At 40.0% G+C, this 18,699-nt stretch overlaps 1 protein-coding gene across 2 annotated transcripts in view; it reads left to right on the top strand.

Annotated features, from left to right (window-relative positions):
- hipk2 (homeodomain interacting protein kinase 2) overlaps nt 1-18,699 on the top strand; it is a 378,384-nt gene that overhangs the window by 289,113 nt on the left and 70,572 nt on the right. For both annotated transcript variants that reach the window (XM_028810445.2, XM_028810440.2), the window contains exons 8-9: nt 6,934-7,063; nt 15,434-15,555. In XM_028810445.2, coding sequence (XP_028666278.1) covers nt 6,934-7,063; nt 15,434-15,555 — 252 coding nt within the window. The remainder of the gene's footprint in view (nt 1-6,933; nt 7,064-15,433; nt 15,556-18,699) is intronic.

Genomic DNA, 18,699 nt, shown 5'->3' with positions numbered 1-18,699 from the left:
TGTGTGGGTGTGTTTGTGTGTGTCCTGCGGTGGGTTGGCACCCTGCCCGGGATTGGTTCCTGCCTTGTGCCCTGTGTTGGCTGGGATTGGCTCTGGCAGACCCCCGTGACCCTGTGTTCGGATTCAGCGGGTTGGAAAATGGATGGATGGATGGATATTGCTTGTAAGTAGGGTGTGTCTTGCAAGATTCTCATTCTATGTTCCCATGAGATGCACCGTGGCAGGTCTCCTTCGTCTCACGGGTCTTTTAAATGTCTTCCGAGAAGATCACGTATCGTAGACTTGCTTTTTGCTTTCCAGGACAGGATTTCTTTTTATAATAGAGAGATGGGATTATGTTTGCTAATGGCCAGTTCTTAGGTATATTCCTGATGTATAGTGATTATTGAAAACATACATTAGCTCTTTTTGTTATTATATTTTGAGTGCTCCTGGGTAAATATTTTGTGGGACACATTTTATTTATTTTTAGCCCTTTTATTCCTATTAGCACTTTAGTCTCTGCAATCTGCAAAATGTTTAATGATTTCCTTAATATTCCCTGCAGTCAGTAGTGTGTTAAATAAATAATAGAAAATCTTAATTAAGAATACATAAATAAACAATATCTGGTGGTTTGTGGTCATGTTCCCATGGGGTAAGATATTATTAGCTGTCATCAATGGGTCAGGGTTATTAAAAAAACAATAAAATGCTTGAAAAAGTGGAACATATATGTGTACTGTATATGTATATGACATCAACATATATATGGTTGCTTCAATAAATTACATTCTAATAAGTTGTGTAATGCATTTCGCCCATCTTACCCAGATGACCAGCTAAGTGCGTATTCAAAAAACATACCTTGCTCAGAGTTGACTAGCTCGATTACAAGAACCTTGTCCATGGTGAGCTCAGTTATCCATGAAGTGCTGTGCAGCAATGGTGACATAAGACTTAGTCATTCACAAGTGAAATTCATCACAGGTCAATGCAAAGCTTTCTGCTCCTTTAGGTGATGCCATGAATCCTCCTTTCACCTTTTATAAAGTGTGAGCAATGCTGTTATAGTGAAAAAATGCTATTAATAGTGGCGCAGTGGTAGTGCTGCTGCTTTGCACTAAGGAGACTGTGGAAAATTGTGGGTTCGCTTCCCGGTTCCTCCCTGTGTGGATAGTGCTTTGAGTACTGAGAAAAGCGCTATATAAATGGAATGAATTATTATAAGGTATAAACATGTGCTAACCATGTAGCAGAAGCCCACATTTTCCAGTATGCCACATCTGAATACATTTTCACTGAATATGAATATGACATCCCTTACTCATATTTAGAGATGATGGGTATTTTTGCATCAAGCTCATCAAGAGTACATCGGTTTTGCACGGCAGCAGCCTGTTGTATTCTGTTCTCAGTTTCTGAGGTGGGCATTCAAATTCGTATTCAAATGCAATAGTATTTACCTACATTTTTTATGCTATACCTGGCATTTGAGTCTAACCAATGTACTTATTCCCCATTTTACTGATACTTTAAATATGCCAAGGGCTGCTGATATAGATTATTCCTCCTCCTTTTTTATACAAGAAACCTTTAACAACATATTTCTTAACGTTTCATTTTGCCACTGCTTCAAACAAGAATCTTAAAGCAGTCATTCACATCTTTGAATACAAATAAAATAATGGCTAGACAATTAAAAGTATCATTTTATTTGTACTTTGTGTATTCATTGAATTTATATAAAATACAAAATTATTTAAATTTTTGTTATCCCTGTTGAATTTCATCCAAATTATCAGTTTTGCACAGCACCAGCTACTTCTCTACCAACTAAAGAGCGTCCACTTGTTTTTTTCATTAGGCCAAACTTATGAAAAGTGATCTATTTCTTGTAAATTTACTGAACAATCCAGAATTGCCACCATATTGATCTTGTTTTTGACAAGTAATTTCACAAGTTTAACACCTTTTACAAGGAGCTATCAAATCACTCCCTGATTATATATGGCTACACTGCACAACACAAAACTAAAGGTATATTTACAAGTTGTGTTATCACCCTACTGCTCATGAAATTAAAAAAATCCTTTGCTATTTAACTTATATTAATGTTTCACCTGACAGTGCGTAGAAAATTCACTAAAATGTTTAATAATTGGTACGCAAGTTAAGGTTTTGGATTGTAACCCACGTGGTAAGCAGTTCACTAGACACCAGTAAGTCACGACACCAGCATACACACAGTAAAAAAAAACAAAGCAGTTATACAGTACTATAATGCTGATGTGATAGACTGTACCTTATAGAAAAGAGCTATATAATATCATATTTGTATCATCATAATATGAGGCAATATTGCTAGAAATGACTATGTGTTTGTAACTCATCAAGGAAAAACTGCCGGTATTACATACAGTAATTTACACGTTATTGTGCCATTATTTTCTGCTCAGAGTACAAATCACATGCAAATGTTTCAAGACGGCATTTATGTAGAAGTAAGTCGAAGAAAGTCTAATACGGTAACATGAGAGACATGTGCCATTTGTACTGTCTGTCTCTCTCAGACATGTATGACCAATGTATTTAAGTGTGAAGTTTCAAAACAGAAGCCGCAAAAGAAGCTAGCTTGAAGTCAAACTAAAGGACATAAAGGGTTGCCAGTTTATTTTCAGATTTGCAATGCAAGATGGTGTTGTTTCTTTGCAGACCTAAAAGTAACTGAAGTGTGAAACACAAATGGCCTGACACTTGCACTACAGCTGATGCGAAGAAACACACTGCGGTTAACCATTGAAAGTAATTAGCTTTTATGGGACCTGTTTGAATCTAAGAGTAGCCAAAATCACTATATCAGCATCATTTTTATATTCTGAGTATCCTTTGCCATGAAGTCAAGGCTATAGAACAGCAGCAAAAAGTATTAGAAAGCTGGCTTCTGTTGAGTATGCCTCTATTTTGAAGGAGCCCTCACAGATTCTACTTTCCATGAATATTCCTTCAGCCTCAAGGCAACGTGGGTAATGAGTTCTGTAAATCATCGTCCATCCATCTATTTTCTAGACCTTGTTAGGCGGTTCAGTGCAGCTAAAATATTATTACCTTTGAATGATTCCAGAACACATTCTCACTGTGCTAAAATAACACTCTCTGGACTTTTCAAACATGGCAGTAACTGAGACTATAATTTGGTATATATTCTGGAATTTAATTCATATGATATCATAGAAAAGAAAGGTTCAGTTTATGTCGCTCTTTAAAATGAAGAGAAAGCAACGGGTGGCTCAGTGGTCAAGGGGACTGCACACAGGAAAGGTGGAGGCAAGGCAGGGCTAGAGCCCGTCAAGACCCTAAGAAAGAGAAGAAAGGATGTACAAGCAATAACGAAGCATGTCATGCTAATATAAGAGGAGGGAGCTGAAAGTGAGTAGTATGCTCTGTATGGCCACTGAATAGTCAATAAGTTCTCGAGACCAAAGCTTCCAGAAACAAAGAAGATTTAAATTCAATTCAATTTTGATTATTGTTGTGTAGTGGTTTTCACTGCGTGCAGACACAGAACACTTGCAGCCTGGTAAGAAAGGGTCTGTGAGCAATAGTGACGGTCCCAGACAGGGAGCTTATTGCCCTTTTAACAAGTCAGGCACCAGTTGACTGCCCCATAAATGGGACTCTTAGCAGGCTTGGACTGTGAGGCAAGAACACAATGGGCCATCAGAGGTAGCTCTGTGGTACCTGTGTCAAAAGACTCGTAGGACTCTGGAGGGTATTTTGGGGCTTGACCAGTATTAACTTAAGGGTGGGATGGAAGAAAAGAAGCCAGATAACAAAGAGAAAGAGAAATGAGAGATGAACACTTAATGAACAAGTGAATGAGCCACACGGGTAGTTGGCATGTATTTAAGGAAGAAGCCAACTGAGGACCTGTAAGGCATTTGTGTCTCACACTACAAACTCCAATGTGCATTTCCTCTTGTGCAGTTGTGCATTTGGGCCTTCCAGTTCTTTTTCTCACCTGGTTAGATCAAGTTTGCTCTCATCTCTCAAGACAGTAAAAGGTGCCTTTGTCTGAAATCTTCAGTTTCTGGGCAATCTGTCACATGGAGTAACCAGGGCCGGATTAAGATGAAATTGGGCCTAATGCTGCAGCGCAATAAAGGCCTATTTTTTCTTGGCATTGGTGCGTGTGTATTCGACACTCACCGTACATGCGCACTCAGACTGACCAAGGAGCCTTAATTGCTTGCGACGCAACCAGCCAGCCTTTATTGAACATGAATAATAATGACGTAGTATCGTAACAACTCGAGATTAACATCAAACTATGTAACATCAACATTCAATAGCAATTGTCTGAAAAGTGCACTTAATGCAGAAAAGGCTAAACCAGATCAACTTAACCTAGGCATATTGTCACCCTAACTACTGTATTAGTGCTGCTTACTTATATTGCTGTTTTTCAAGCCTTAGCAAAGTTAATATAGCAAAGGAAAACTGTTCAGCTTCTGGAAAATTCTCGTCTGTTTTCATCTGGGCCTATTTCAGGAATGGACCTAATGCTGCAGCATCAATAGCACCCACCTTAATCCGGCCATGGGAATAACCTTGACTTTTTGAAATGACAATAAACTGATGTGTTTCTTTGATAAAGCTGTTTTGTTTTGGCCATTTTGAATCCAGAACTAAACTTTAGGAATGTCAGTACTTTGCAACCTAAGGAGAGAAATTTGCTTGCTTTATTGAACAGAATAACAGGTTGGAGCTGTGCTAACACAATTACAAAGGTTTCTCTAATAATAAATTTAAACATGATTAACTTAGAATAGCAAATACAGTTCACCATTAGAACAACGGAGCAACATTTGCTGAAAATAGGGCTTTTCTGGTCATATGTAACTAATTTATTTATAAATCTGTCATTTCAAGGACTAATAGCCATTTGCAACATAAGTAATGTTTATGTTTTTAAGGCAATATAATGGTACCTGGGTAAGATTAAAGTATAACTTTATATTGAATATTCTAGGTATTTGAATGGTAGTCTGTGTTGAGTGTGTGTATACACATCTTATATATATACGTCTATGTGTGGAAGTGTGTGTGTCTGTCCGGCCCGGAAGTGAGAGGTGGAGTCGGGGTGAGGGCTGCACCTCGGAGGATACGCAACGAGGCCAACATGTCTGCAAAGCAAACCTCCAAAGAAAGAGTCACTTGCTTAGCTGCTAATTCACAAACGATGTGAGCACATTAGCAACACAAAACCTCCTATGAGAGAGATGACCAGAGTAGTTCCTTTCAATTCCATTTCAATTTTTTTCTGACAATTTCAATAGTTTCTAGGACACGCATGGGCTTACACAGCTAGCATATATATATATTTATTTATTTATTTATTTATTGTGGACACCAGGGGGCATACAGCTCCCCATACACCTGATACAACAGACAGAGGCACAAGTCCCAGCACAACAAAAGCTTTATTTCAGTGGGGTGGCGCTTTTCCCTCGCTCCCCACCATACAGCACAGTACCAAGCATAATTCAACACAGTCCTTTTCTCTCTCTCTTCTTTCTCTCTCTTTCTTCCACCTCCACTCCTCCCTCAAGCTTCAGTCGCTTCCTCTTGACTCTGGCTCCCAGAGTAGTGGTGGCTGGCTACCCAGGGTAGGGTACCCAGAATTGCTCCAGGTGTCCTTTTTCAGGTATGGCAGAAGCCCGAAGTAGTAAGGCTGTGTAGGCTCTGCAGCACCCCAGGCAGCACCCACGGAACCCAACAGAGCTGTAGCAAACTCCAGCTCCCAGCACACCCTGTGGGAATCTGTGGTGCTTTAGCAACCCAGAAGGGGCTTCCCTCTATCGTCCCAGGGGAGATAAAGCCCTGAAGACACTCTCTCCCCCTGCCAATTCATTATACACGGCGTCCTGGCCGGGCAAGGGCCCCGGCCATCCACCACACTGCCCCACCCTCAGCTGAGTCTTGTGGGGCGAAGCGGCCCATCCCACGAGGGCTTTTCTTCTCTAGGATGGGGAGCAGAGTTGGGAGGAAGCACATGAAGCTTGAGGGAAGAGTGGAGTGGAAGAAAGAGAGAGAGAAAAGGACTGTGTTGAATTGTGCTTGGTACTGTGCTGTATGGTGGAGAGCGAGGGAAAAGCGCCACCCCAGTGAAATAAAGTCTTTGTTGTGCTGGGACTTGTGCCTTTGTCTGTTCTGTCGGGCATTTGGGGAGCTGTACTCCCCATGGTGTCCACATTATATAATTTAACACACACACACACACACAGACACATGCGCACAGACACACACATATATATATATATATATATATAAAATGAATTATTATTATTATTTTATATATATATATAATGTAAATTATATACAAACACTCAACACAGACTAGCATTCAACAGAGAGAGAGAGAGCTGATGTGTGAATTTCAGAGATATCTGAAGGAGGAAAATGAGCTTCTGTCATTCAGTGATTTACGAACACTTCTGGAACATGCAGTATGCGCTGCGCTTTTCTTAGGAGTCTTTGGTCTCTTTTACTGTTTACAATAAAACACAAGAGTGATTATTTTGCTTCAGAAAATCTGCAGGTACAGCATTTTGTGCTGTATAAGTAGTTCCCTCCATTTATCCAACCATCTGTTCCAAGGCTTTTCTTAATAGGGCTTAACGTTCTATTTTTCCCCTGCTTTCCATTTATGAATTATCAACATGAAACGCCTCCTCCATTCTTGGCTCTTTTCCTAAATATTGATTTTTGATTCAAGTCTTTTGACCAAGCCATCTTTTTGCACTTCTCAGTCATGTTATATCTTTCATTTTTGCAGACCTGTAGCCCACCTCCCTTTATCACCAGTGCTACCCTCATATTTGCCAACAACCATATAATGTGTGCTAAACTCTCTCTCTCTCTCTCTCTCTCCATCTCTTTGCCTTTTGCCAGCCTTCTGCAGCATCAATGGCAGCCATGGCCCAGAGGAGCATGCCGTTACAGACAGGAGCAGCGCAACTGTGTGCTGCCCGGCCAGATCCATTTCAACAGGCCCTCATTGTGTGTCCACCTGGATTTCAAGGTAAACAAAATGTCACTTGCAGAACTGTACAGTGATGAAGACTGTTTTTTTCCCTCTTAAAAATCCAGCATTTTTCTTTAAAGTATTGTGTTGTTATTGGTCTCTTAAAATATTAGTTAACAGTAATCAACTGTCTTGAACATGTTGAACCTTAGAAAGTAAAGAGTTTAACAGGTCCTTTTCTCTGTTTCTGGCTTGTCCCTTTGTTATCAAGCTTCACAAGGTTCTTTTTGGTTTTTTTTTGAAAACCTGCACCAAATGCTTTTAAATTAGAAAACCCTCCAGTAGGACCTGCTCTTATGATCAGTTTTCTGATTAACCAGCTTATGCTGAACATCCTTTTCTGGAGAAAGATGAGTGTAGTTTCCTGCTGTTGTAGTTGCACTGCACAAACCACAGACAACATAAAACAAAGCACTAGCAAGCACAGTTCTACTTACCAGCTTTCTGTGGGCCAGCTAGCATAAATGTTGGTTAGTTTGTTTACTTCTCAACCAACCCTAATGTCACTCACCTACACTTTTCTCTCTTCTTCTATTTTGGTTTAATGTCTTAACAGCATTATAGGTCCCACGGGCAAAGCAGTGCACTGCGGCCCCTAGCTACACAACCACTCAGTAAGTCACAACATACGTAGATTAGCGTGGGTCCCCTATGCTCGTGAGCAACTGTCCAGCGTGCCCATGCGTTTAACAGCCCTGTCTGTGGGCACTTGTATTAAGATGCTTGACTCGCCAGTTAAAAATGTGCTTGGCATCAAGCATCCCCTGTCTGAAGATCACCCTAAGCCTAACCTGAAGCTTAAACTGCCAGGGAGCCAGGATTTCTTTGTCCTGTCTGCCAGCATAATGCCATATTGTCTACCTTCCTGTAGTATAGGACGGTTGGGAGAGACCTTTGGAGAAATGTACAATGCAGGAGTTTATGGACAGTGTGGCTTGGTTAACATTTTGTCAGTTCTTAAACCATTTATTTGTGGAAAGGTTTTCTTTTAGCAGGCTGCATTTTTTTTGGCTAGATTTATGTGTGAACAATCCATCCATCCATCCATTATCCAACCCGCTATATCCTAACACAGGGTCACGGGGGTCTGCTGGAGCCAATCCCAGCCAGCACAGGGCATAAGGCAGGAACAAATCCCCGGGCAGGGCGCCAGCCCACCACAGGGCACACACACACACACACACTCACACACCAAGCACAATCCACCTAACCTGAATGTCTTTGGACTGTGGGATGAAAGCGGAGCACCCAGAGAAAACTGACGCAGACACGGGGAGAACATTGAAACTCCACGCAGGGAGGACCTGGGAAGCGAACCCAGGTCTCCTAACTGCGAGGCAGCAGCGCTACCACTGCGCCACCGTGCCGCCCATGTGTGAACAAGTCACATAAAATTTACTTAAAGTAAGGTAATTTGTAAAAAGTAATGTTTGTTTGGTGAATCATTTTGGAATGAGGTACTCATAAACATATCTACAGGTGGAGAAAGTTACAGTGCATCCAGAAAGTATTCACAGCGCATCACTTTTTCCACCTTTTGTTATGTTACAGCCTTATTCCAAAATGGATTAAATTCATTTTTTTCCTCAGAATTCTACACACAACACCCCATAATGACAACGTGAAAAAAGTTTACTTGAGGTTTTTGCAAATTTATTAAAAATAAAAAAACTGAGAAATCACATGTACATAAGTATTCACAGCCTTTGCTCAATACTTTGTCGATGCACCTTTGGCAGCAATTACAGCCTCAAGTCTTGTTGAATATGATGCCACAAGCTTGGCACACCTATCCTTGGCCAGTTTCGCCCATTCCTCTTTGCAGCACCTCTCAAGCTCCATTAGGTTGGATGGGAAGCATCGGTGCGCAGCCATTTTAAGATCGCTCCAGAGATGTTCAATCGGATTCAAGTCTGGGCTCTGGCTGGGCCACTCAAGGACATTCACAGAGTTGTCCTGAAGCCACTCCTTTAATATCTTGGCTGTGTGCTTAGGGTCGTTGTCCTGCTGAAAGATGAACCGTCACCCCAGTCTGAGGTCAAGAGCGCTCTGGAGCAGGTTTTCATCCAGGATGTCTCTGTACATTGCTGCAGTCATCTTTCCCTTTATCCTGACTAGTCTCCCAGTTCCTGCCACTGAAAAACATCCCCACAGCATGATGCTGCCACCACCATGCTTCACTGTAGGGATGGTATTGGCCTGGTGATGAGCAGTGCCTGCTTTCCTCCAAACATGACGCCTGGCATTCACACCAAAGAGTTCAATCTTTGTCTCATCAGACCAGAGAATTTTCTTTCTCATGGTCTGAGAGTCCTTCAGTTGCATTTTGGCAAACTCCAGGTGGGCTGCCATGTGCCTTTTGCTAAGGAGTGGCTTCCGTCTGGCCACTCTACCATACAGGCCTGATTGGTGGATTGCTGCAGAGATGGTTGTCCTTCTGGAAGGTTCTCCTCTCTCCACAGAGGACCTCTGGAGCTCTGACAGAGTGACCATCGGGTTCTTGGTCACCTCCCTGACTAAGGCCCTTCTCCTCCGATCGCTCAGTTTAGATGGCCGGCCAGCTCTAGGAAGAGTCCTGGTGGTTTCAAACTTCTTCCACTTACGGATGATGGAGGCCACTGTGCTCATTGGGACCTTCAAAGCAGCAGAAATTTTTCTGTAACCTTCTCCAGATTTGTGCCTCGAGACAATCCTGTCTTGGAGGTCTACAGACAATTCCTTTGACTTCATGTTTGTGCTCTGACATGAACTGTCAACTGTAGGACCTTACATAGACAGGTGTGTGCCTTTCCAAATCATGTCCAATCAACTGAATTTACCACAGGTGGACTCCAATTAAGCTGCAGAAACATCTCAAGGATGATCAGGTGAAACAGGATGCACCTGAGCTCAATTTCGAGCTTCATGGCAAAGGCTGTGAAAACTTATGTACATGTGCTTTCTCAATTTTTTTATTTTTAATAAATTTGCAAAAACCTCAAGTAAACTTTTTTCACGTTGTCATTATGGGGTGTTGTGTGTAGAATTCTGAGGAAAAAAATGAATTTAATCCATTTTGGAATAAGGCTGTAACATAACAAAATGTGGAAAAAAGTGATGCGCTGTGAATACTTTCCGGATGCACTGTATATCCCATTAAACCATTTAAATGAATACTGCAGTGCTGTTGTAACGTGAGACAGAAGACATCAGTCAGATGGAAACTTGATGGACTGGAGTGGCTGTTTAACGGTTACTCAGAGACTCACCAGTTGGCAGTGGCACAAATTCAGCGCTGAGAGAAAATAATAATAATAATAATAATACATTTTATTTATATAGCACCTTTCCCATGCTCAAGGCACTTAAGAAATGAAGTGACTGTAGTTACGGATTTTGCAAAGAAAGATGTGACAGGACTAGATCAGTGAAGAATTGTGTTCACTGACCATCAATGGGTCACACCATTCTTCCCAATACACTTCCCTATACTGTATATACTAATTTTGCTCTTGCTGCAGTCTTGTCCGTTTTAAATTTTGGTGATCTAAGAATGTGCATGTGTGCAAATACATATGCCCCATTTTTTCCATTGGGGCACCATTCCATTGAAAGAGCATACTAACACACTCACCGAGAGTTAATTCTAAGTTTTCAAATAATCTATCAAACACTGAGATATTTTGGAATTTCTGAGGAAAACTGGAGTGCCCAATGATAAAATAAATCAAATACAAGAAGGACATGCAGAGTCCGCACAGACTGTGAGTGGAACTTTGAGGGTCAACTAACAACAGCACCAAAAGTGTTACCCCATGCACACAATGTATAGCACAGCTAAATTTAAAGTTGTTTTCTCTTCACAATACATAGCACATTGCTTTATATACATACATCTACACATCTAATTGTGTACACATTTAAGAAGTCTTGGGATGACTCTCAACTCGTCACTTTCATCCGTTGAACACATTTCTTCAGTGACCCAATCATGTCAATTTCGTTCATCATAATATTTACTGGATTTGACCCTTCCTGATTAATTATGCCACACAGCTCCAGGCGCTGGTTCTCTCTCATCTGGAGTATTACAGTTCTCTTCAGGTGGCGCTTCCTTTGACCTCTCCAGCTCCTTCAGAATGCTGCTGCTCGAATGGTATTCGCTGTTCCTCATTTCACTCCCCTGCCTTGGTCTCTCCACTGGCTTCCTGATCCTGCAAGAGTTCAATAGAAGAGCTCCAAACTCTTGTCTTTACCAATGGTTTTCTAAATGGTTCTGCTCCTCAGCATCTCCAGTCTTTGGTCCCTTCCATATGTGTCTTCAAGAAGCCCCTGGATCTGCCTATCTGCTGACTGTCTCTCCTCTTGCCAGACATGCCAAGAATCGATGATGTTTCTCCATTCTTGCTCCAAAGCTATGATCTCCCTTTGTCTATTTAAATTACACCTAATTTACTTATGTTTAGGTGACTTTTAAAAACACATTAAATGTTTTGGAACTGCATAGTTTCTTTTCTAGAGGATCACTGCTGTTGTACTGACAGACAGTTTAAGATACTGATGTTTGTCTTAAGTTTACTTGTAGGTTTAGTTATGTTCTTATTTGTTTTTACTCTTTTCTGTTGCTTTTAATGCTTACACCTTCTAGTCATTCTTGAATGTTTAATAACTTGCTTTGTAAGTCACCTTGGATAAAGGTGCCTGCTAAATAAATTAATAATAATAATATCCATATATAGAGATATGTACTGTATATACTGTATACAATATAAACTGTGTTGCAATTTAAAAATACAACTATTTGCTAAGTTTAAAAAGATGGTTGAGCTACACAAAAACTCATTGCTTCATTTTGGGATCACAACATTATTTTACTTACTGTTAGACTATGATTTAGGTTTATTACAGTATGCATTTCTAGTATGTGAAGAAAAAAAAATAATTTCCAATTTTTATTTTCATTTTGGGGCCACTTAACAATGTACAGTATATCCATTGCTTTTTTCAGAAGGATTCCTGTTACAATCAGTTGCTATTTCGGACTGATTTTCTCAATTTACTCAACTTCGAAGGAGTTTCATTGCCACAGCTCTGCCATGTAGCCCAGTTTCTTTCTGTATGCAATGAATTGAAATTATGGATATGGCATTTGCATCAGCTTCATTCATCTTGGTTTGTAAAACTCTGCAGGTTTTTCCTCCTCCGACACTGAGATGTTCTGCAGCAGCCTGCTTGTTCTTTTTCAGCCTTTTGTTGCCCTGCTTTCTTGAGAGCCCTGCAGGATACTCGAAGCACCTTTAATGAAGCATTTACAACTTCTAATCCAGCTGCTTCTATCCCACACTTTTTCCAGGGATACAAGATGGCTTTACATCTCAGATGTTAGAGTCAAAGATTTTTCTTATTAAGATTGGACAATATTACTTAAATACTTCATTCATCACAGTGAATTTGTACACACTGTGATTCTTAATGCAGGAACCGTAAGCCCCGAAGTTCAAAGATCCTGACAAATTACATTTGGCACACTCATTTGTTTTGTTTAAATGGAAAGTAGTCATTTGCATAGCGCCAAAAACATTTTAACTCAAGAAAACCAGTTTTCTGTTATACTAAAATGAAAATGACACGTTGAATCCACTGTGTCTATTTAAGTAAACTACTTAATCAAAAAATGTGTTTGCTGTTAAGTGCTTATATGGAAAAGACATTTTCACCGGTGCTGCCATCATTGGTGTGCTCTCCATATTTAAGATTCACAGCGCTGTAGTCTACCCCAAGCATACTGTCCATTTCTGCAGTCCATACAGCATTTACATGTTCATGTCTGAGATGCTGCAAACATGACAGTAGTCTTTCATAAAAACATAATCAAGTTTGAGAATCGAGAACAGACCATTAAGCCCATCAAGGTTGTTTGCTTAGCTAATAATGACATGATCCTAATGTAATAGTCAAGACTTCTGCTTCAACTGTATAACTTAGTAGTTTATTCCAGATTCCCACAAATCTTTGCATGAAGAAACCTTTTTCTGCCTCAGTCTTAAATACATAACCCTTTAATTTGTAGTTGCCATTTAGTTCAAAGAATTCTGCTGGATCAACTCTAATAATGCCTTTGAATAGTGAAGACCAGGATTAGGTCCCCACACATCCTTTGTTAACATATTTCTGTAAGATACAATTTGAACACTCATCTCCTGTCATGCAGGTAGGACCATGTAGGTGGCATGGTTAACTATTGTACATTTAGAACTGTGATACTAATGTGCTTTCTTTTAAAATGACACTACTGCTTGAGATACAACTGATTATGTGAAGCTGATCCTATAGCAGTCACCGTGGCAAATACCCACCAAAAAGTAGGAATGGCAAGATAGCATTTCAACCATGTGGTCTATTGAGTTAATAACCAATTGTTTTCCTAAATTTCATGCATTGTTATTGTTAGTCCCTATTTTAGGATGGAAAAAAATAACATTAGCAAGGATTGTGCAGAAATTGTACCATTATCCCACACACAAGTATAACCACAAGAGAGCCCTGAACCACAGACACAGTAAAGCGCCACATGTTGAAACGGTAAAATAGAGAGTTTTATTCCTTTCCCAGGCACCTCTTCACAATCCTCCCAATAATAAGCCACAATTATACAATACATGAGCACAAAGCACAGAATTCTTCTTTTTCCTCTCCTCAGCTAAGTGTTACCCACTGCCGCCCAACTCTGACTCGTCCATGTATGGTAGCGGACTTCCTTTTATACCTGACACGGGAATGCTTTCAGGGTCACGCCATGACTACCGGGCCATAATAAAAGTAGGGAGGTTCTCCCTCGACAACACCCTCCATCAATCCCAAGGGACCACTACAGGGCTGCACTTCCTGGACTCCATCTCCCTAAGCATACCTGCAGGTGTCCCAACTGGGTTCTCATATGAGGACCACTGCCACCTAGTGCATGGGGGAATGGAACCACTCCCAAGTTCTGACTTCCACTGGTCCATCCATTATTTTATACTGGTTGGGCACAGGTTATCTTTCTGCCAGCCAGCCAATCCATCCATCATTCCTCTCAGGCCTTCCATTTTGGTAATAACCCATGCTCCCAGGCCGGGATGCCCATTCTTATCCCCCACAAGCCAGAACATCTTTCAGGATGTTACTCTTAGCTATATATTAGGATTAGTTTGATATATTAGTATTTAGACTGATGTGCTCTTAGTTGAAGTTTAGAAAGGAGAATGGAAATCTTCAAATTTATCACTCAATCCTTTTTGCTGTGAAATGATCTAAGCTGTCCTAATATCTCACACTGCTCTGAAAGCCTAGAAATGTAGCTTCTGAAACATTATATTTATCTTCTTTTTTTAAACCAATGCCACATAACTTGATCCAGGAAGGGCTGAAGTGGGTGCAGGTTCTAACTAATCCCTAAATCAAAGGGGAATTTCATGGTAATTGGACTCCATTTTTAGTCTGGTTTCTTCTTTATTTTATTTCACACCTGACGTGTGAATTTTAAATAGAGGTGTGAAGCTGTACATTAATTTTATGACAAGTATGTCCACATGGGTGCATTTATTTTTCAACAAAATCTTTACTATTTTGCTGTTCTTCTTGTTTAAATTTCAAGCAGTTTGCAATAAATAGACTGTGGAAGTGACAATACACAGCTTCACTGTATGCCTCATGGCAAGCCATCATCTCAGTTAAAATTATTTAGACAGGAGGCATAACAGGCAAATAGAATAGAACAACACAGAAAAGAAATCAGGTCTACTGAATATCAAAAACCTGAGCTCAATAAGAAGCTTAAGTGTGATCTCTGAATCTGGGAAATGGTGAGCCCAATAAGACATACAAATTAGACTCTCATTAAAAGAGTGGTTACAATGAAAGCCAGCACCCACTGTGACCCTTCATGGAATCAGTCGAGGATCCAGATATTACAAAATAAGTGCTATAGCAATTTAAACAAAAAAAGGAGAAATCAGATTTGTCTTGCTTATATTTCCTTTTGATGTTTCCATATTCTTTGTACTGGTGTTGTTATAGATTTTCCAGCTTTCAGAGCTTTTCATGTATTTTGGACTGACAGCCATAAGTTATTAGAAAATGGAAATCTTCAAAATTACCTCTGAATTCATTTTGCTATTAACTGATCTAAAATACATTTAGTTCACTAGTGCAAAAAAATGTCACACTAGAATGTTCAGTGAAATATCTTCCTGCAAACGCAATACTGCTAGTTTTCACTGTGTGCATCCATGGAAAAGCAAACATCTCCCCTGGATTGACCTCACTTCTTCTTTTGGAATCCCTTTTGTTTGTTGTTTTATATATTTTTGTTTATTTGTTTGTTTTATTTTTCTCCTCCACCTACAGGGCTGCAGGCCTCACCAGCAAAGCATGCTGGGTACTCTGTGCGAATGGAAAATGCAGTTCCTATAGTAACACAGGCTCCTGGTGCCCAGTCCTTGCAGATTCAACCAGGACTTCTCACACAGGTAGGCAGTCTATGTGCACTATTGACTTATACTTTCATTCTTTTGTTTAGACTATAGTCATTTCAGTTATATATCCAGCTGTTAAAAAGTGCTTTGTGAAGAATGCTGTTTGTTTTGTAATCTTATGTCATACCTCATCAAATATAAGAAGTAGTATTGAAAATAAGGAGTCAATAATGTTGATATTTAAAGACACAATATTAAATATTTTCCACAGTTATTGTCTGTTTCAGAATAACAAAAAAGAGAAATGCTGCTTACCCTTTAAAGAAAAGGAAGAATGGGCAGATGTGTATCAGCAACATTGCTAAACCAGTTATTGTGACTTGCCTAACCTGTACCAGTCTCTTTCAAAAACATAGTTCCTATCATGACATTCAGAAACAAACAGGGGTTTTCTTTTGTAGTGACTTCCAGAGATTCCTTTTAAGAGTGTTTGGCCAAAGCAGATCTAAGTGTATTAGACATCCTGTATCTAAGGACTAAATATTTCAGCAAACAAAAGGACAAAACAAACCTAAAGTCACAGCATAAGCAAAAAAGTTAAAACTAAAACCAAAAAGAAATAGCTGAAAATTAGAATAGTGTCTCACCGATAAAACCTTTTCCTTTATTTTCAGAAAGTGCAGTTACTGAGCATTTAGCTTTCCTTCACATAAGATGGTTTCCCTTCCCAGACTACATGCCCATGCTCCCATGATATTACAGGTATGCATGAAGAATTCATACATTGTGATCAACAGGGGAAGCTGTAGAGTCCAAAACATGAATGCACAGACAGGTCCCGCTTTTAAAAAAGTACCTCCATACAGCAGTTACAAGTACTCTTCTTCTCTCTTCTCTTCACTGCTACTCCTCCCAAGAGATTGCTGTCTGTCTCTTCTCTCTGCTCTGAGTCACCTGGACAAGGCAATGAAGGTCCTTTTATTAAAGACCCAGAAGTACAGTACTTCCAGTGGCAGGACATCACCTGTTAGAAGTACTTCTAGGTCATACAGAAGCCCCCCTTTGTAGCATCCTTGGACCGCAACAGGACTGTGCTACTGGACTACAATTCCCAGCCTTCCCTGCAGGTGTCCGAATGGGCACCAAAACCTAGGGATGTTGCCATCTAGTGGGTTGGGGAAGCATATAGCCTTAAAATGGAGTCTGTCCCAATCTTTCCGTTGTATTGGCCTCCTGGGCAGTTAAGGAACTGTGGCCAATCCCAGCAGGGACGCCAGCCAATATGTGTTGTCCATTACAACACCTAGTTACATGTGGCATCATAACAACAAAGCTAACAAATAGTGATGATGTCTTCATTGTATAGTGCAATGTGCTCAAAGCAAGTGATTGTCTGCTTCTGGATGGTAAAATGGTAAACATGAGCAGTACCGTACTTGTAAGCAACAATCCCACCTAGGTCAAAAATCTAAAAAGTCAAATGACATGCATGTAGGCATGCAGAGGACAAAAGGCTATTTAACCAAAAGCAACTTACAGAGTAAGGCCAATGATCTTCTGTTCAGTCCAGAGTGCCAGGCCCCTCATGGTGAGAAAAGAAATCTAAAAGAAAAGCAGGACTTCTTTTGAATCATATGCAGAATTACTTTCATTTGTTGATTTATCTTTTGTGTATTTTTAAAGAGTTCTTTTCTCTTCATACTAATCAACGAATGGACAAACAATGTTTCTCCTGCACAGGTCTATATTTTGACACAGAGTGAAAGTGATATATTGCAATAGCAAGACAAAAATGTTGCTAGTAAATGGTTTTAAAAATTAATTTTGGCAATGGTTTGTTGATGAGACCATGATCATAACAGACAAAAGACGATCATTTTATTCATGGGCCCTGTTTTTGTTGATTCTTCATTTTTTTAAATGCATAATGTGGGCTTTGGTGCCTGTGCAAATTCAAGTACCAATCTGCAAGACAGCTGTCATTGTGCAGCTTCCTTAAACATTGTACTTGTTTGTCTATACTGAGCATACTGTATAACACCAAGTCACTGTACATGAGTAGTTAGTTATTTCACACGTAATGTAGTTATATTCATATTTTTTAAACTTATGAATATAATTTGCTTATTATGTCATAATAATGTAAAGCAATATCTTTAGAATCTAACATCTAGATTATAAAGAGGGTAGAAGCTGAAAATATCTCCTAGCCGAATCATTGTGGTTATCACCTGGTCATGAAAAGAGCACTCATCCATAAGAATTTCAGCTAAACTCTAGGTGTATGGCTACTGGTGCGTCTCCTTAAGAATCCTGGCTTGGATTGTCTCACAGAGCTGTGGATAGTGATGGCGAATGGTGTTTCCTCTGAGGCAAAGGCAGACAGACAAAACAAGGCAGATGAGAGGGTGTGGAGCAGCATTGATGGAGCTGTGCAAAACTGATACATCTCTAAGAGCATTAAAAGTTGGCCAAGAAAGTAGAAAGTAGACAGCCTGAGCTCTGTTACATTCTCACAAATAACCTAACCCCAAGGGTTATTACCAGGGCTTTTTTGTGATGGTACACACAAGTACAGTGTACTGGCACCTCAGACACATATATTGCATGCTCTTGCATTCTATCAAGTGAGTGCAACCACGGGTTTTCGTAAATGAAGCTAATTGTCACTCCAATGAGAGCCTCATTACTGACAAACACTGTCTACACGCATCTCTTCATACGATTGGTTGTCCCTCCACTCAAACATTTCAATCCTGCGGTACATTCATGCATGGCTGTTACGAGATCAACAATCAGCCATTTATCAGCGTGATAACAACTTTTTTTTGTAGAATGTAGAGCTTGTTATTAACTTGTAGTTGATATTGTTCGATTTTGGAAATTGTGTTTGTAATTTGATACTGTCAAGCACAATATTATGCAGTGCGGTACACTTGACAATTTGTCAATTTCAAATTTTAAATGTTATGTTTCACCAAGTAAACTAAACATGCAGCGCTGGGACTCTTGGCCTCTATATACCTTCAGAGCAAATCAAACTGTGGTGGCATACTACCACCTTTTTGTTTACAAAAAAACACTGGTCATTACAATACTGATCCATATTCATTCTGCTTCTTTCGGCTGCTCCCGTTAGGGGTTCCCACAGCAGATCATCTTCTTCCATATCTTTCTGTCCTCTACATCTTGTTCTGT

This window comes from Erpetoichthys calabaricus, chromosome 1 (genome assembly GCF_900747795.2).
Source record: "Erpetoichthys calabaricus chromosome 1, fErpCal1.3, whole genome shotgun sequence".
NCBI classification, from domain to species: Eukaryota; Metazoa; Chordata; class Cladistia; order Polypteriformes; family Polypteridae; genus Erpetoichthys; species Erpetoichthys calabaricus.
Note: the sequence above shows the minus strand (reverse complement) of the source record. Positions and strands in the feature narration are given on the sequence as shown.